Consider the following 19,376-nt stretch of genomic DNA (forward strand, 5'->3'; position numbering starts at 1 on the left):
GGTCAACGATTCAACTTTTGACGCAATCTTATTATTTTTAAAAGTGGTAAGAATGTTGATTGTTTGTATATTGACATGTAAGGACATTCTAATTTTAAAAAATATTAAGAATGTTGAATATTTGTAAAATAATATGTAATTGCCGAATTTTATAGATTCAAAAATTAAATTTATTAAAAAATCATCTAAAAAAATATTTTAATTTGACTAAAAAATATTCAAAATATTTTAATTTTACTAAAAAATCAATGAGTATTTTAAAAAATAATACTAATAAATGTATATTTTATTTATTTAAAACAAGGTTTAAGGGTGACTCTCCAGTTCTTAAAAAAAGTTTTTAGGTAATAATTAAACATTTAGAAAGAGTATGAAGGGTGGTAAAGTATTATTGATTTTTTTTTTTAATTTAAAGATATTTTTTAAGACTTTTTAAAAATTAAAAAATATTTTTAATATTTTTAATTAATTTAGGAAGATACATGCATGCGTTTAATATTTACAAATTGAAATATTGATATTTTTTTAACATTAGTTCAAGAGACGTGAATATAAATATTTAAACATTAAGCTGTTAATAGTTTACATCTTAAAAGAAAGACGGTTAAAATAAATGGAAAATTTATTATTTGAATAAAAAAAAAGTAAAAATAGATAAATAAATGAAAAGATAAAAGACCAAAAAAACTGAAAAAAGAAAAAACCATAAAAACGTTAACAGCTAAATTTTGTTGGGGTAACGAAATTTCCAAAAAAGTAAAAACAGAGAGAGGAGTTACGAATTGGGCCGGAAGAAGGCCCACTTATCCTTTCTATATAAAGGGCTAACGAAACGTGTGTCCATTCTAGCTACACACGGTGTTCGTATTCCTTCCCACCCGACGAACATCTTCCTTCCCGACTGAAAAAAAAAAAAAAAAAAAAAAAGAAGATTCACTCAGCTATTCCGAGTCCAAGAACAAGATCTCCCCGTCCTCGCCTTTCTGATAGGTCGCAATATGTCGCAGGTCCGTTCACTCACTTCTTTGTCTCGTTAATTGTTTGTTGCTTTATTTTCTGTAAGATCTTGAGGCATTGCTTCCTTAAGCCCTAGTAAATCTTTGTTAATTATTTGATGTCGATGATTGGAAGCTTAATTGCACTGCGTTATTCCTTAATATATGGAGTTAGAATGAAATTGGCCAATTTGCTACAGGCTGGATGATACTTAGTTTCTGTTTGATCTATTTGTGCATCTTTTTTTGTTATTCCGTACGACTGCTATGTTTCGAATTCGAGCAGAAATTTCGAGATACGTCTGGAGAATTTGAGTTTGAGATGCTCACACTAGTTCTCCTTGTTTTGAACAGATGCATCCATTAGTTGTGAAATGATTTATTTATTCTTCTATATTTTTGTTTCCTCTATCTTATACAGGTTGATAGCAGGAATTCATCTGCAGCCAAACGTGCTAGAACTGATGGTATGTATTGGCGCCACTGTTTCCTTTGTAATTTAGTTATGGCTTCATATTTAATCATGCACGCTTTCACAACTACGTTGCCTTTGTAAATTTAATTATTATAAGCTCTTTTGAGTGAATGCATGAGGCCTACCAATAATCGAAGTTAACTTTATTGATATCCGAGTCTTGAGAGATTTCCAGTATTCGGCATTGTTTCGTTGATTAGGCGCTTCTTTTTCTCCTCTCTCGCTGTCTCTGTCTGTCTCATCATTATTATTTTAAATTTTTACTGTCCTAGTCCACCGAATGTCAAAAAAAAAAAAAAAAAAAAAAAAAAAAAAAAAAAAAAAAAAAAAAAAAAAAAAAAAAAAAAAAAAAAAAAAAAAAAAAAAAAAAAAAAAAAAAAAAAAAAAAAAAAAAAAAAAAAAAAAAAAAAAAAAAAAAAAAAAAAAATCGGCTCCTCTTTTGATCTGTTTATTTGTTTATTTGTTTGTAGGTAGCCGAAGGGAAGATGATTGGACTTGTCCTAGTTGTGGAAACGTCAATTTTTCGTTTAGAACAACTTGCAATATGCGCAATTGCACTCAGCCACGTCCTGCTGATCATAACTCTGTAAGACATGAATGAGCCCCCAAGGAAACTTGAATTGTCGTGTTTTTGATTTGCAAAACCTATTTTTGTCTACTCTTGGAGTTAATAATCGAGATGAAAACTTTATTATGCGTCCTCTCTTTGTTCATCTTAGCGCTGTGTTTTATATGCACTCAGTCATGTACTGCATACATGGCAGAGGATGCGTTCATCAATTTTTTTTATGCACTATCTGTAGCTAAAATGTGCACACATTTTATTCCTTTTAGTTGTCTTTTGTGAAGGAACATTTTATTTCAAGTGTTCTTGTCATCTTTCATTTACTTTTTATTTTTGGCAGCTTATCTGGAGTTCTATTGTTTCTGTTTTGCATTTTTAGGTTGTAATTATGTATTGCATTCAAGAAATTTTTGTAATTATGGGTTAGGATGTGCATTTTCTCTCGCATCACAACTGATTATTAACTACTTTAGCTTCATGAAGTTGGACTTTATTCAATTTTTTAGGTTTAGGTTCTTCTTGGGTGTACTCTCTCCAAGAGCACTTGTAATTGTGATTTTGGGTTCATTTTTTCCAGTTACATGTAACATCACTTGGCCAGTCTCTACACCTCTTATACGTTTCTTTCATTAAGAAAAGTTTATCTATAAACCCTCCACATTACCACGAATCACACGAAGTTGAACTCTGCTGCCAAGTTTATTCAAGTTTTCTTGATGAACAAACAGCCTTACTTGAGCTTTCTCTCTCTCCAGAAATCTGCTGCCAAGCCCGTTCAAGCACTTCAGGGTTACTCTTATTCTGCCCCTTACATGGGTTCAGGTGTACCCTCTTCAATGTATCCTGGTGTACCACCATATGGTTCTTCCATATTCAACGGTTCATCTATACCTCCCTATGATGTGCCATTTTCTGGGGGATCAGCATATCATTACAACTACGGCAGCCGGTTATCTGCAGGCAGTCCCTATAGACCCTTGCACCTATCTGGGCCTCCACCTTATTCAAGTGGATCTATGATGGGAAATAGTATGTTCCATTTCTTCTTTGCTCACATTTGTTTGTGATTTTTTTAATAAGGAACCGAACTTTCATTGAGAAGGGCATAGAAAAAGACATCCCACACAAGAGGTACACAAACCTACAAAAATGGTCTCCTTCCAAAAGAACAACTATTAGACATTATATGCTCACATTTGTTCGTGGTTCTTATTTATTACATCATTTTGTTCGGTCTATGTTGAACTTCATTTTTCATGTCTTCCACAAGTACTCTATGAGAAGTCCGTGCTGTGGTGATCGATCTGTTATTTATCTATTTATTTTGTTTCCTTGTTTTCATAGGTGCAGTGTATGGTATGCCACCCATAATGGATCGCTATGGCATGGCTTTGCCAATGGGCCCTGGCACCATGGTAGGTCATTTGATAGTCAACTATTACCCGGTGGCTCAACAGCTTTTTTTCTGGAGTTTTAAGTTTGGTGTACTTTTAGCTATAATCTCCCCTCTAACAACAATATTCAACATCCATAGAGATATTAACGATGATAAGTTTCCATGGAAATATTGAGAAAGGAAATCGTTATATCTTTTTGGTTTACTGAAGATAAGAAATTAAATAAAGGATTTCATCATATCACATTGCAATATTCACCTTGATTTTCAAAATCTGTTATAATAATGCACTACAAATGTATTACAAAGAGAGTTATGATTGAATGTTCTAGAGAAATATTTGCCCATCGGAATGGATATTAAAGCAGGATAGCAACAAAACATTTTTGTGGACAAAGAATACACAGAATTTCAACTATGTAGGTTTTCAATGAATCTATCTTAAGGTAGTTTCTATTCTTTTTTTATGTAGTGGTGTTCTTGATTGATTGAGTTTTCACATTTCTGTTCTGTCCATTTCACCATTTATATAAAATTTATGAGCTAGTATATTTTACAGGGTCCAAGGCCAGGTTTTTTTCCAGATGATATGTCTCAGAAGAAGGGTGCAGGTTGCTATTCTTTACTTGCTTGTATCTGCTGCCTTTGATGTACTTGCTTGTTATCTGCTGCCTATGACCAATGATGATCGAAAATTTTTATCATCTAACTTCTTACTTATGCTTACCTATAGATGCTACTCGCGACAATGATTGGGCATGCCCAAAATGTGGAAATATCAACTTCTCATTTAGAACTGTCTGTAACATGAGAAAGTGCAATACTCCAAAGCCCGGGTCACAGGTCTGTTAAGCTATTTTCTCATGAATGTACGATTTTCCTGTATGCTTTTATGATGCCACTAGTTACTAAAATATTACTGGCAAACCTTTTGTTTTCAAAGGCTTGTGAACGTTGAGTATCCCTTCACATATTTCTGGTCTAACCTTTTCATTTTATTTTGTTCATATATTTTTTAAATGCAGGGTTCCAAAAATGACAAAACTACTAGTAAGTTGAATACATGGACCTGTTCCTCTAGAAGCCGTTTCCTTTTCGAATTTCTTAAGAATAAATGTTTTCTAATTTTCATGTCTATGATGCCTTCCAGAGCAAAAGACGCCAGAGGGTAGCTGGAAGTGCGAGAAATGTAACAACATAAATTATCCATTCCGAAACAAGTGCAATAGACAAAATTGCGGAGCAGACAAGCCAGCGGGTTCAGAGAAATCTTCATCACCTGCACAGGAAGAAAATGATCAGGTCTGTTGTGTGAGTTTCTGTATCTCTGTGTGTTGTTTGCAATTGATTGTGCTTTTTTTCAGATATGTATGCATTATGAAGTGGATTCCACACAATTTAATTAACAAGATAATTTATGAACCACTTGAAAAGGGATACCCTTTTGGTAAATTCTCGGTGGCAGGGGTACTTTCACTGTGTATACCTTTTTCTTTATTTAAAATTTGTTTTCCCATTCATGCATTAATTTGTCATTGTGTAATGTTCCAGTGAGTTCTAGAACATGTTTGAGGGTTGAGAAGGTCCAGAGTTATCTTCCAGCGTTGCTCAATATGGGTGTCTGAAAGTCAGTCTTGTCGTCCTCATGTTGCAGCAGTTGTCAAGTCAGTCTACCTCTCTTGATCCGTGTCAAGTTGTATTAACTCAATTTTAGTGCTGGTCGTTTCACTCATTTAATGCACCATATCATGATCTGGCAAAAGATTTAATGGTTGGTTTCGACATTTAACTTTGGTATTCACTTATTCAGCCTAGGCGGCCTGTGAATTTGTGCACTTAAAATATGTTGCGAGTAGACTAAACTGCTCCCTTTTGGGTTGCGGTTTGATCTCTTAATTATTTTTGTGCTGTTGGGTTTGCCAAACTGATCCTTCCTTTCTTAGGATGGTCCCAAAGTTCACAGTATGCATTGGATTAGATAGCTTTTACTTTTGGGTTAGCTTCGCCTATTAACTTATGACCCTTTTTCGTGGCGTCACGTCATTAATATGGTCTATAAATTTTGTTAGAATGGTTGCTGTGCATGCATGTTCATTGACTGTCAAATGTAAGTTAGGTTGCCAAGGCCCAAGGGCGGTTTTTGTCGTCATTGTTCATGGTTTATTTCTCATTTATTATTTGTCCTTGCATGTTCATTGACTGTCTTGAGATGTTCGTGTAGTCATGACACTGGATTATTTCGTTGCCCAACTATTTGAAGTGGGTTTACCTTATCACTAGGTAATTTCACTTCTCCTTTTCTTTGGGGTTTGAAGGATGGGGAGGGGAAAGTGGTAATAAAGTGATCTCCTGTGAATTTGATCATGTATTTAAATCAACATTAAAAATGCCAGATTTTAAAAGCAAGGTGAGCTTTACCCTATCATTTTTTTTGTCATTTGACTAAAATTGCCCCTTGTTTGGAAATTATTCTTTTAGATTTATTATTTTAGACACAGTTATTTTTTAGAAATTGGTAAATTCCTAAAAGTTAAACGGGTGAGGATGGAGCCATGAATGAAGGTTTTCTTTTGTAGCTTCACTTTCTGTTTCCCTTTCCTTTTTTTTTTTACCCGGAGGATTCTTTTCTTGGCACCTGAGTGTTCATCTTTTATTTTTATTTTTATTATTTGTTTTTTAGTTTCTATAAATGCTGGCTGTCTGTGGTGTAGCTTTAGTTTTCTTCTTTAAAGTACTTCATATTCATTTCATCAACTTTTTTTTTTTCAAGGTATAAAGTAGTTTGCTTTTGGGTTTAAAAAAATGTACTAGGTTTTTTTCTAAGGTGTTTATCCTTTTGTTGGTAACTTTAAAAACGTTACATCATTAAAGTTATTCGTACATTCAATAAGTTTCCCTTGTGCTTTCTAGGTTATGCACAAAGCATGTTTTAGAACGTTATGTTATTTTAAATGTTTTTGAACGGAAATTTACAACTAGTCTATTTTTTTAATGGATATTTCGTAAATCCATTTTTATATCCAAATTCTCCCATTGGTAAATGATGTTTTTAAAAGGTAATTTTCAGAACAAGTAATTTTCAGAACAAGTAATTTTTTTACGTTGGTAGTCCAAACCAAGATCATTTGATGAAGGATTATTTATAGTAGATTTTAAAATTATTTTAAAAGTCAAATGACTATTCTCTGTTAGTAGCTAAAATTTTAAATAAGTTGTTCCATTCTCTCCACTCTTTCTATTCAAAGAACGAAGTATAATTGTTGTATGAGACTCAAAACAAATTATCAAAAGGCCTCCCTTGCGGGATTGGAATATATAACTACTTAGCTTCTGAAATTATTTGATTTCAAATTTTTAGCCAAATTTTGAAATTGGAAACAATTTCTTAGAACTACCCATGACAGATTTTGAAAACATAATTAGTTGTAAACAACACAAAAGAGCTTAGTTTTCAGTACTAAAAAATAATATAGCAACGAATGTTAGTTTAGTTTTTTAAAAAGAAAATCAAACCAAAAAACAAGGTGCACTAAAGTTTGGGTAGTTGCTTCTTACGGAATCACATGGCAGATATAGATGGTACGGTGGCGATGAGTTAATGTCCTATAGAGAAGAGTTGAACTGGTTCTACGATATGTTCTCCATAATGAATAGACGTAAAATAGAACAAGAATGCAGGAGAATTACAACAAGACTAATTTCGTATTGAGGAATTCAATTTAAATTTAGGTATATATAAAGCCATATTTTGTAATCTCTATATTAAACAAATCAATACTACACCTTATGGTCTAATGGTTTATTACAGTTTAGTAATCGATATCACATATTCTGGATACATACATCTAAACTTAAGAGGTTTATATAAACTTGCAATGTATGTTCTTGTGGTTGCATTGGATAACTTGTGGGTGAATTGAGTTATCAGACGGTGAATTGGTACAGGATACGTTTTTAGAGGAAACGGAAAATATGACGGTCGGAACAGAAGAAAATCAGTGAAAAAGCAAGAAAAGGAGCCGTTTTAGGTACTGCGGTAATATGCAAATCATGTCATGCATCTTCCACACACATAAAGTTTTGGCATTGGAAGCACAGCACAGTCCGAAAACAGAACAATTCATTTAAGCAGAAATCATGAAAAAGACGTAGGGATAGAGTGGACTAACCTTAACTTGAGATCGCAGCAGACCTCGCTACGACCCAGAAGATCATCATCAACTTATTTGGTTGGAGAACATCCCAATCTCGCATGGTGTTTTGAAGACCTGAAAGTCCTGAAAGAGATTGTTTCCTCCTTCAATGTTTGGATGGTGGATTTGCATCTGCAATTCGATAGGGTGATGATGTCCATTGCCCCAGGATTGTGAATCTACTGAAGCGAAGGGCAAAGTTTGAATTTCTAGATTCAATGGCGACTGTGATATGGAGGGCTGGTTTGCATAGTTAGGGTTAACAAGACGATTAGGGTTGTCAGGAGCAAAAAGCCTTGCCTCGTATGGACCCTTTGTATCGGTTGACAGAAGAGAGAGAGCACGTTGAAGATCCTGTGCTGAATTCAGATCGGAAGGAATCACATATCCTTCTAAAACCAATAAACCATTCCAAAAATAAATATAATGGTATATGAAGGACTGATAGAGATTTTCTATTTCATGCAAGCAATCACAATATATTGAAGAAGATTTTCAAAATTAGCCTCCATTTAAGATCAGGTTTATGCCTGAAATAACATGGACTAAAAATATGTTTTTTACTCGGATGCATGACATTTTCAAAGTTAGTTTCTATTTAAGATCACGTCTATGCATGATATAGCATGGACTAAAAATATGTTTTTCACTCGCACGTTATTACTTAGTGCATGATATTTAGATTAAACAAAACTGGCCCCCACTAGGCAGCAAGTCATCATTGAAGGAATGGACGAAAATCGATTAGTATAAAAGGCGTGGGAACGAACCTGGATCAAGAATCTTGGTTGCAGCTCCTTTGAAGGGGACGGCCTTACTGGTATTATCGTGATAAGGCATAGCATGCACATAACACATCTCATCCCCAGACACGTTTAGCTGCCCGATCGAACCATATGTTGGTTCAGGCTTTGATATATACTTGCCACATTGTGGGTGTCTGGAGCTGAATGCAGACTCCCATGCTGACTTTTCATTAGGTGTAGGATAGATGAGTGATAATTTATCAGAGAAAATGTCAATCTGCCGGTTCTCTGCGAAGGTCACAATATAAACGCTGATCAATATGCTGATGAGTAATGAGTTACAGAAATACAGTCCTTGAATTTTAAAGATATCTGGCTGCCAACTATCAGCTTAGTTAAATGGAGGCTGTCGCTTGGCATGTTAAGTGGACGGATCATGAGCAATAAAAAGTTTACAGCCATCATTCTGTTGCAGACTTGAAATAAGAAAAGGTTGTTCGTGAAAATGTCATACCAAAATCCCAAGAAGACAGCCTTGCGGGATTCAAACTGACAACCTTTGATTGTGGCTTACGTCGTCGAGCATTATGATTGGAGAGACGCCTACGGCAGCTTCGTTTCTTCCCATCAAACTCAGATATGCTGTGAAACCTTCGACAATGCAAATGTAATTATTATTATTCATGATGAATTTAAGTCATGCCTAATTTTGGAGACATATAATAGCCACAAATATCCAATATACACAACAGATTAGAGTGCTAAGAGAAAAACGAATTTATGTAAATTTTAATTTTAAGGAGTTTACCTACTACATTGTTGACAAAACCGACGCTCAAAGCCTCCAATGATGACCTTAGGAGATTTGGAGTGACTTTCACAAACTCTATGTTTGCGATAATAATCCTTAACATTTGAAATATCTATGTTACAACCTTCAACCTGGCAGTGAGCGGATGGTGTATTCTGGCCCCTTTTTCGAGTAGCACGGGATTCCACCATCAAAGCAGATGGCTTTGTAAGATTTACAGCACTAGCATTTTCAAAGTATGCCTGCTTACCAAGCTTCAGACTAAGCATTGGCTCGCAGGAGCAGGTTGAAGTCTCCGGTGTTCCATAGGTGCTGACCACTTCAGCCTCAACAAATTCTTTTTTATTGCAAGAATCTTCTAAAGTTGGCTCAAACCCCTCAAGCGTGAATTTGGTAGTTCTACTTTTCTCAAAAGACGAGGAATTTGTGGAAACTGATTTTGAGATTTTCGGAGAAGTTTGCCCCAACTTGAAAAAAGGACCACCAGTAGTTCTGTCATCTCCAGCTGAATTGGAAGGTCCAAAGTTAATTCCATGTTTAGTTTGAAAGATAGTTGGATGTAATACATCACCATGTTCAGAATATCTGGGATTAAGTACAGTTAAGTTGTCCCAGTCCCATTGTAAAGGGGGTCTTGCATTCCACTCCATCAATTACAAATGGCTGGGGGAAACGTCTCATGCATGCACCTTTTTCCTATCAGGCAATCGTAAACTCAGCATTGACTGAAAAATCCAATTGCATCACAAGAAATAGTGGAGGACGTAGTACTAAACTTACTGACAGAACATAAATACTATAACTGAGCCAGAAGGCTTAGAAAGAGCAAGAGTAAAAATCAGGCAATCAAGAGGAAGCACAACGTTGAAATAAATGACAAAGAAAAAGTTGAATTTAGATTATTTATTGATGTGCGTGTACTAAATATTCTTTCTTAAAATCAATGTGCGTGAGGAACTTCTCTCAAACGTGCAGGGATCAATACAGTTGTCGGCCACATCGAAGGAGACCACAGAAGACAGGCACAAAAGCAAAAAGATGGGTCAGAAATGGGGAATGCTTACCTCGAATATATTTCTTTTAATGTATATTTAATTTCACTAAAAAAATAACACCTGGTGCGATTATATGCTACCACAGTAGTTGACAGTACTTTCTAATCTTTATCTAAGAATGGCCACATAAGCATACAGAAGTACGATTATCGTGTTCAAAATTTTAAATTAAAAAGCACTGGGAACTTCCCTTTGAGGCTTGTTATAATTCTTCAGATACTTACTTTTCACTGTTAATTGCTTTAAAACGTCTTACAATTACCTGAATATCTGTGGTACTGCTTTTCTTGAACTCTACACTTATTCCTTGCATTCATGGATACTTCCTTGTTCTGAGGCTCAGAACTACCTAAGGACAGCATGGATTATGATGGGGATCACTTTCATGAGACTTACCTAATTCAGTTGTAGCAAAGGCCGACTGACCTTGTACAATGGAAACATGAGAAGAACTGAGTTTGTGTTACAAACAGATTCGCGAAAATTCTGGACCAGAAAATTCTTATAATAAAAACGGAACTACTGATACGTAATAGTGTTATAGTTCAGCCTAGCAATGGAAGGTAAGTTAGAATATTAGCACCTCAGGTTATTAAGAAAGCCAAGTTTCAATCCGAACCGACCACGCTCCTTTGGTATTTCTCAGTGCGAATAAATGCAACTGAGCAAAATTTTCAGAAACCGGACGATTTAGATAGATGCGATCTCCTTCCCAGGCTCTGGCCGGGTAATGGAATTTCTTCGTCTTTCTTAATCCATAACTTTTAATCCTCTCAGAACTGTAGGGAACCATTAACTATGGGAAAACCATCAAGGATCAAGAGGAAGATGCGTCATCTTATGATTTCGGAAGTCATAGTTCTCAAGATAATTGGAGAGAAACTAAGTGAAGGATGATGAGGAGAAATACATTGTGCGGTATCGATATTGAATGTTTTCAAGATTTAAGTAAAGATTATCCAAAATTAACCACAAATCCTACAACAACATCCAGCAGCAGCAGATATAATAAATAATCAGCAAAGTAACTACATCTATAGCACCACAAAAACGGAGAAATCATATAATCATCATTTACTAAGCCTCCTAATCCCTTCACAGTGTACAAACTATCCATCACAAAAGAAAATCGAGGAAAGAAACGAAGGATTAGATTTACTCAATTTCGATAAAACGAACATCTGAAAAGAAACTAGAAATTATACAGAAACCATGTCGGAAGGACTCCAGCGGAAACATCACAACAACAGTAAACTCGATTCAGCTATAACAGAGGAGTGAGATTCGCAGAGATTACCGCGGAAGGAATTCGCAGTTGCGGAGCTTCAGCTTGGTTTCCGTTATCAAATCATCTCGTTTTCTTGAGTCTTCAGAGGATGTTGTGTTATGGTGGAGAATTGCACGTACACCTCCACTGGCAAAAAGCTCACGCTTATCACACGCTCCGCGGCCTGCCTTTTCTGCGTTTGCTTTTCGGTTTCACCCGCGACTTGATTCCTCACTCCTAATTTATAGTAACGACAAAATGTTTTGGGCCTGACCCGAACCGGCCCATAATTGGTTCAGACAATAACCAAGTCAGACACGTTTCGATATTCTATTACCAAACCAAACTACCCTTAAATGTACAAGCAACTTAAAAGATATTGGCATTGTTTTTAGGCACAATTTGGAGAGGTTGGCCATTCCGAGTGGACTTTGTTGTTCGTGGGTGGAAGAGCGTTTTTTTTTTTACTTTGTTGTTCGGGAGTGGAAGAGCGAGCCATCAACATAGTATAGGTTGAGTTGAAACATTTTTTAGACCCATTTAAAAGGAGTGTGCCTGTGTCATTACCCCCAAACAAATGAACAAAAGAATAGAGGTAAACACTTATCTTCATGTAAAACCTACTTTATTTAGATCGGAAAAATCGTGCCGTTTTATGAAACCGTATGCTATGACTTGAACCCGTAGTCAATCCTATTTACGATAGGAATAGTTGACAATTGAATCCAATATTGCCCATTAATTTCATTTTCACATCCGTAGGAAGGCCAAATTCAAAGTTGTTCCCTTGGGTTTCACCCTCAAATTCTCATCGAAGAATCTTCTTCCCGTGTACATCCCTATGAGGACCTTTAACCATACAAATCAAGTTTCTTATCATAACACTGTATATTTCAGCATTACTGTCATGAACTAAAGCTTGCATTCACATCCAATAATGAATTTTCATCATATGGGTTACAAGTTGCATAGGTGACATCGTCGACTATAGGTTCCATTTAAAACGACCTTCTGTATGGTGAATACAGGAAAGATTGTACAGATCGAGCTAGGCTAAATTCCAACCGCAGCATCATTACTCTTTTTGTTGCAACCTTTAAAATTTTCCATCATTTCATCGATCTCTATAGACATTTCTGAAAAAATGAGACCTCGACATTACCGTCACAGAGACATTTTAAACCTTGGCTAAAGTTTAGAACAATTTTCATATTGTTCTGTTCATTGTTGGCTGTATAATAAACGTTTAACTAAAGTTCATGAAATAAACCAATACATCATTTTATGATTAAATGCTGAATGAGAAGAATATAGAACTACAAAAGCTGAGCAAGTGCCTATGTTGCATCTAATATCAAGTGTACTATACATAAAACATAAACAAATGGCAGTGTGATATCCATGATAACTAATTTAAACCAGTGAATCACTATTCATACCATGTGTTCTGAAGAATTCATTTCTGTTCATGTATTGGAATCACTACAAGCATTTGAATTGTCAAAGCAAATTTTTTAGAACTCCCAAAAATGGAGACCGTAGCCTGAACAACCCCAATAACATTTCTACTTAGAGTTCATGGAAAACCTATTATTGTTTACAAAGGCCGAGGAATTCATTATTTTTACAGAGCCACAAGGCGGTATAAAAGTTAAACTCACTGGTTCTTTTCCTCCGACATTGGAGTCTTCATTGTCCTGGTCTCCAGAATGCCAATGCAAACAAGTTTATTGCAAGGCTACACGTTCGAATCCTTGTTGTCTTTCTGCGCTTCAAACTGGTCTATGGCTACTTGCAGTTCATCGGAGCCTCCAACAGCTCTCATTGTGTAGAAATAAACCCCAAACACGAAGGCAGTTAAACCTCCAGCAACAACAATATTCTTTGTCTTGGGTGCAAGGCCCCTCAATCCCAAAAGTCCAGCCATTTAGCAGGCAAAGACACGGATGTTTTGTTATGCTTTTAACGCTGCAAGCATGTCAATATTATACCAATTAGACTATCATCCAGTGGCAATATAATGGTTTTCACACGAACGAGTCTTGCAAAGACAAATAATGAATGATAGTACTAAAAATCAAGGGCTATTGCTTGTCGGGAGAAGCTAATCAGGAAAATTCACTCTACACTTAAATCAAGTTATACAAAAGGGGGACAAAGCGACTATGAAAATATGTTAGGAGACATCTCAAAGAAAACCACTGAAATATAAATGACTTAGAATGCTTTTGTTTGGAGTAGCTGTTCATCCAGTTCAGTTTAGTTGTAGCAGACACAGTTAGCTGGCAATATTTCAGCAAGTTCTAGTTTGTTAGACCATTAAGCAACACTTGGTAAGCCCACAGCTACGTATTACGAGTACACGAGATTTTAAAAAAAGTGATCTTTCCATTAATATATCTGCTTCTTAAGATGGTATCCGAGTATTAAAAGCTCAGCTAAGTGAAGGAAAGGGTAGCCATGTCCACCTCAATATCCAGAATGGTTACAAATTGTCTGGAAGCATTAAACCCTGGCAGAATAAATGGACTCCACTTCGAATGGTACATCTATAATTTTAAACGACTTCCTGAGAAATTTGTGACATCCAGCATTGCCAACTAAGTTCTTCATCTACAGTTGCAAGGCGGGTATTTAAAATCAAGAGATATCCAGATGGGGCAGTAGTTCATTAAAAGGTCAAGTTAATGGCCTGGATGTAGATCATTGTGAAGCCTTTAGTATTGAGTTCTTCTCATGATCAAACTAGGATGGTTCTCACTGTTGCTCTTGCTTACTGGTTGGACACTACAAAAATAGGATACTGCTGATGTCCACATGAAACAGGGTCCAGGTTTGGGTTCTTATCATGATCACACTCATGTGCATAAACTTCATACAGCGGCATCTAAGACCTGGTTTAATATACCATGTATTTTTCTTCTTACTATGGGTTGGAACTCAAGGACACCGATGTACAGCCCAACTATAGAATAGATGTTGTTCAAGTAAGGTTCTTTCTGCGGGATTCTGGAATTTAAATGTTATTGTTGACCACTCACAATTATACAGGACAACAGGTTCACAGATTTGGATTGTTACTGCATTCTTCTACATGATTATATTAAATATTAATATATTATTGTAACAGAAATTTTCTTAACAGTACGGATGCAATTGTCAATTGCCAAGTGGGTTGATTGAACACGGCATGAAACCAACCTATTCCAGAAAACCAAACTAAGTGCCAGATGAAAACCAATCAATATCTACCAAACTGACTCAATTATCAAAACCATATGAAATCGACCAAAACCAACCAATATGATCAGAACTGGATCAACTTATCTTTAGTACCAAAATTTATCAAATCAAACCTATTGACGTGATTCATTATTATTAAGGAATGAATACAAGGCATACAACAAAACAAACCCATAAAAGAGAGCAGCCTAAAGAGAGGGACTCCGATCAAAGCATATAAAGACCAAGCCAATTGACGTGTTGCTCAAACCTTTTGGTTGATTATTTAAATTTCGCTTTACAGCTTTGCACTTAGAATCCTTGGCACTCTGAGCTACTTTCTAGGATTCGAGTTGCTTCTTTTCTTAGTGGTAGATAATTACTAAGAAAGCATTTTCCAATCCTATTACAACTTCTATGGTGCGTAGTTCCCATTACTAGCAGCAAAGGGCAATGGTTAATTCTTGGATGGTAGGCTCGTTAAACACTTACCACTTAATCAGCAATGGGAAGCGTTAAAACGAACTTTATGTTAGCTCAATGGCACTATTGATTGTGCCTCTTTCTAAACCTTCCTTGGCAAATATTTATGAGCTCACAAATGTTGACTGGGGACTAATCCAAATGATCGAAAGTCCTCTCATAACAACAAACACTCCCAGTCTGGCAGTTAGGCTGAAATTGGGATTCCTGCTTGCGCCACTGCTGAGTTAAGTTTTATTGCAATTCTTGACGCGTGAGCTGTACATTTTTCCAGTATCAGTGTCCTGTAATTTACTATGATAATTTGAGTTCTGCACCTTGTGCTAATCTGGTGCAACACTCATGGTTTAAACACATCCTACCGATTCAAAAGTTGCTAGTATTTCTACCAAGTCCCAGTCAACTCAAAATTTCAATAGAATTTGGTCCAAGCTCCATGCTCTCTTTCTCCTAAAGAAGCATTTGCATGGAGGAGTATATCATACTAGTTTGTTTGTGTTGTGATCTAGCTAGAATTTTCATTTCCAGTTCTTTATTTACCATCAATAATAACTAATAATAATCCAGACAATGATGAAAGCAGACTAAGCTCTACGCCATGACTAGTAATTACCATTGAGAAATCATAAAGCATAAAAGAATTTAAAAATTGCATCACGAATCATTTAACAGGTTAACCTCCACCAATTCGAACAAAATAATTACTTCAATCTTTATAAACGATCGAGGAACGCAAACACGCAATAGTTCATGAAACGATCATTAAAAAAAACGGAGAGATAGTTGAAGAAATGAACCTTAAAGATTAGCACAAAATCAAAAACCCTAATGGTACCCGCTTCGACTGGTTTTGCTCACCTGCCACCTGAGAGTACTGACGTGCAGATCGGATGACCACAATACGTCAGAACCCCGCGAGGTTTAGAAATTTGAAGCTTGAAGCTATTGGGCCGCGTTAAATGATGGGCCTTCGATCACCCAAATATGCCCACTAGAGGTAATTCTTAATTTGTTTTTTTTTTATTATTTTACTTTAAAAATTATTTTAAATGTATTAAAGATTCTCAATTATGTTCTTTCATAAAAATAATTTTTTAAAACATAACAAAAAGTTAATCAATTATTAAATTATAAAATATTTACAAATGTTTGTCGTGAAAATAAAATATTTATAAACTATTTGTCATCATCAAATATTTTATTAATCGCATTAATTTTTCTTCCGCCTTTGTTTATATTATAATCAGTCAACAAATGTATTTTAATTAAAATATTAATTATTAAATCTAAGTTGTCCTATTCAAATAGAGATGCAAGAATAGATCTTAGATTAAATAGAGTTTGCATGACTATCAAAATATAAATAAATAAAAATAATTACAAAAAAAAAAACTAAAATAATAATAATAAAAATAACCACCAAAATAGTTTGAAATTTAAGGTATTTTACCAAATATATTTTTCATTTGATATACTTCCTTTTTGGTATATTAATAATATTTTCTAAATTTAACCTAAAAAAAATATATAAATATTTATATTTTTTTGGGCTAAATTAATAAAATATTTCTAAATTTTGTATTTTATCTGAAGAGAGTTAATACTTTATTTTAAGAGTATTTCTAAACTTTTAATAATATTCAAAAACATGTTTGAATACCTATAATTTCTATTAAAAAAATTAATTTTTTTTATTGCCAATATATGAACGAAAATCATCTATCCATATCTTATAGATTATCGCCACTTTATTGTTATTTTTTAAAGTTCACTGGTATTTTTTGAAATGTAATACTAACGGTAAAGTTATTGTTAAGATCGCATAACAACGCACACTCGATCCAGATGAACACAAAGAACAGAATAGAGAAAATGCAAGGAGAACTCTGACTAAAGGTGACCTTTGTATGCAAGGAGAACTCTGGCTAAAGGAAAGTTTTGTATTGATGACTGCAGTCGTAGAGTAACAGAGAATACAAAATCACCTACAAAGAATACAGGAAGAACATTTTCAAATGTGGTTTATATTAGCCATATAACCATCTGTATATAACCCTCTACCATATATAACTATCTATTATCAAATATAACTTTGTACTATTTACTATTTATTACATTTTACTTTATATAGTTTTTACTATATATATCTATTTACTTTATGTATATATATGTATAACATAATTTTTACTATATATATATATATATATATATCTATTTACTTTATATATATAACTATTTAATATTTATCACATTTTACTTTATATAGCTTTTCTAATGAAAAAATAATATAAGTTACTTTATTATTAATATGTTTATAAATGCATTTTTGAGAAGTATTATCGATAAAATAATATTTTATTTAAAATAAATGTTGTTGTCGATATTAACTTATTGATGTAAAATTGAAATTAAAAAAAAAAACAAATTAATAACTTATATTAAATTATATTTATTTTTTAGTCAATTTATTTTGGCGTGAACATTTATACAATATTTTTGTGGTGCACGTATCTCGTATCAATATCAATTCCTTTTATTTATTTATTAAGAGCCAAAGATTTTATTTATGTATCACATATCAATGTCATCCATCTTGGTCAGGTGTGAACTTATCTCTAAAATAAATAGATTGATTAAGCTCATCCAATAAATCTGACGTGGACACTGGTTTGTTTATTTGCATAATTTGAATTTATTTACCAAATTTCAAAGCACGACATTGTAACACGTAATTTAATAGCCTAAGTTCCCTATTATTAGATATTGTTGTTTTGGTTCGTTATGTATCGTCGTCAGTCTCATAGTTTTAAAACGCATCTACTAGGGAGAGCTTTCCACACCCTTATAAAAAATGTTTGTTCCTGTCTCCAACAAATGTGGGATCTCACTCTTATCGGTTGGCGAGAGAATCAAAATATTTCTTATAAGAGTGTGGAAACCTCTTCCAAGTAGGTACGTTTTAAAACCGTGATGGGTTTGGGATGTTACACGTAATGTTTCATGTCTTGGCTTTGATACTTGATGACCACGCACTACATCCCTTGCCACATAATCACATTACGTACTTGTCTTGAACTACTTCAAACAGACCATAACTCGAGGTATTCATTTACTCCACGGATATCCACCTCGAATGGAGCGAGAAATCTCCACTTAAATGAGAAATGAGGGAGATTACGACACTTAAATGAGGAATGAGGTTGGGGATGAGAATTGTATTTTTGTCGTCATCCCTACTTTTTTTTTGTACGAGTAACATAAAGATATATATTTTCTATTATAAATTATACTTTATTTTGGATAATAGCCATTTCTTTTAGGATTTTGAGAAGGATAAGATGATGTCGAAATTTTTGTGGGTTCGGTAGGGTAGTAGCAATCAACCTCCATAGATAAGACGATTTCTCCTAGTAACCTAGCTCCTGGATCCCTTTTCTCGTTTTCGTTGTCCCGACATTTTACCTTCTATGACCACAAATTCTACTTCTCCTTGATTTTAGTAAGCGTCTAATGGATCAGCGTTTTCTAGATCTTCTTCATTAATGGTTTTTCTGCGCTTTTCGTTCTCAGGGAGTTAGAGTCCCAAAAAAATCAAGGTCAAAATTATGTTATAATATTAAATTTTAATTTTTTCGAAATTACGTTGGTTGAATATTATATTATATTATATTATATTTTGTCTGTGAACCTTATAATTTTTTTGACATCCGTGTTTTGTTCATATAAATAATATACGATCATTTCATCATTTCATTAAGTATAAAACTCATTTTCTTCATAAAATCGTAGCAATATTGATATGAACCAAAAGACATCAATCATACAATATACTTCAATGAAGATGTGAAGAAAAGGTTGTCAAAATTATCAAAAGATGTTTCAATTCATGCCACGTTGAAGAAGAATGAAGTTTGATTATTATAAATTTTTAGTGGGTTACGATTTAGAGTTATTGTATTTTAAGACTTTTTATTTACTTTAGGTTACATTTACATAATGGTTAATTATGGCCATTAAGTATGAATGTTACCATTTAATAGTTTCATTTTGGAGGCTATATAAAGTCATGTATGTTGAATTTGTAAGCAGACTCGGAAAATATAGTAAAAGAAGCATTTGTGTTTTTTTTACTCAATGGCTAAGTTTCTTTGCAATTTTATGTAGTTTA

The 19,376-nt window shown here is 34.2% G+C and overlaps 3 protein-coding genes across 13 annotated transcripts; 1 reads left to right on the forward strand and 2 right to left on the reverse strand.

Annotated features, from left to right (window-relative positions):
* The first annotated feature begins 833 nt into the window (after nucleotides 1-833).
* On the forward strand, nucleotides 834-5,515 carry LOC111458861 (ranBP2-type zinc finger protein At1g67325). 4 transcript variants are annotated; one of them, XR_002713196.1, is made up of 11 exons: nucleotides 835-1,007; nucleotides 1,417-1,462; nucleotides 1,941-2,056; nucleotides 2,791-3,064; nucleotides 3,380-3,450; nucleotides 3,991-4,042; nucleotides 4,165-4,274; nucleotides 4,457-4,481; nucleotides 4,582-4,733; nucleotides 4,796-4,898; nucleotides 4,983-5,515. XR_002713196.1 is itself a non-coding variant. In XM_023101704.1 (10 exons), exons 1-10 carry the CDS (start codon nucleotides 999-1,001, stop codon nucleotides 4,983-4,985), a joined length of 1,023 nt encoding a protein of 340 aa, XP_022957472.1. In that variant the 5' UTR covers nucleotides 834-998; the 3' UTR covers nucleotides 4,986-5,515. The 4 variants fall into 4 exon arrangements, 3 of the variants coding, with proteins under 3 accessions (XP_022957472.1, XP_022957474.1, XP_022957475.1); XM_023101704.1 differs by having other exon boundaries at nucleotides 834-1,007; nucleotides 4,582-4,898; XM_023101706.1 differs by lacking the exon at nucleotides 4,796-4,898 and having other exon boundaries at nucleotides 4,582-4,742.
* A 1,852-nt stretch (nucleotides 5,516-7,367) lies between these two features.
* On the reverse strand, nucleotides 7,368-11,715 carry LOC111458678 (squamosa promoter-binding-like protein 12). Of its 8 annotated transcripts, XM_023101462.1 has the most exons (6): nucleotides 11,534-11,715; nucleotides 9,753-9,877; nucleotides 9,179-9,686; nucleotides 8,885-9,021; nucleotides 8,395-8,658; nucleotides 7,368-8,016 (listed from the first exon to the last, which is right to left on the reverse strand). In XM_023101462.1, the coding sequence occupies exons 2-6, from the start codon at nucleotides 9,829-9,831 to the stop codon at nucleotides 7,649-7,651; spliced, it is 1,356 nt and encodes a 451-aa protein (XP_022957230.1). In that variant the 5' UTR covers nucleotides 9,832-9,877; nucleotides 11,534-11,715; the 3' UTR covers nucleotides 7,368-7,648. The 8 variants fall into 8 exon arrangements, with proteins under 8 accessions (XP_022957230.1, XP_022957225.1, XP_022957228.1 ...); XM_023101457.1 differs by having other exon boundaries at nucleotides 9,179-9,870; XM_023101460.1 differs by having other exon boundaries at nucleotides 7,368-7,983; nucleotides 9,179-9,877.
* A 1,193-nt stretch (nucleotides 11,716-12,908) lies between these two features.
* Nucleotides 12,909-13,471, reverse strand: LOC111458133. Its single transcript, XM_023100607.1, has one exon. It carries the CDS (start codon nucleotides 13,428-13,430, stop codon nucleotides 13,242-13,244), a length of 189 nt encoding a protein of 62 aa, XP_022956375.1. The 5' UTR covers nucleotides 13,431-13,471; the 3' UTR covers nucleotides 12,909-13,241.
* Nucleotides 13,472-19,376: the final 5,905 nt, after the last annotated feature.

Source organism: Cucurbita moschata, unplaced genomic scaffold, assembly GCF_002738365.1.
Source record: "Cucurbita moschata cultivar Rifu unplaced genomic scaffold, Cmos_1.0 Cmo_Scf00021, whole genome shotgun sequence".
In the NCBI taxonomy this organism is placed as follows: domain Eukaryota; kingdom Viridiplantae; phylum Streptophyta; class Magnoliopsida; order Cucurbitales; family Cucurbitaceae; genus Cucurbita; species Cucurbita moschata.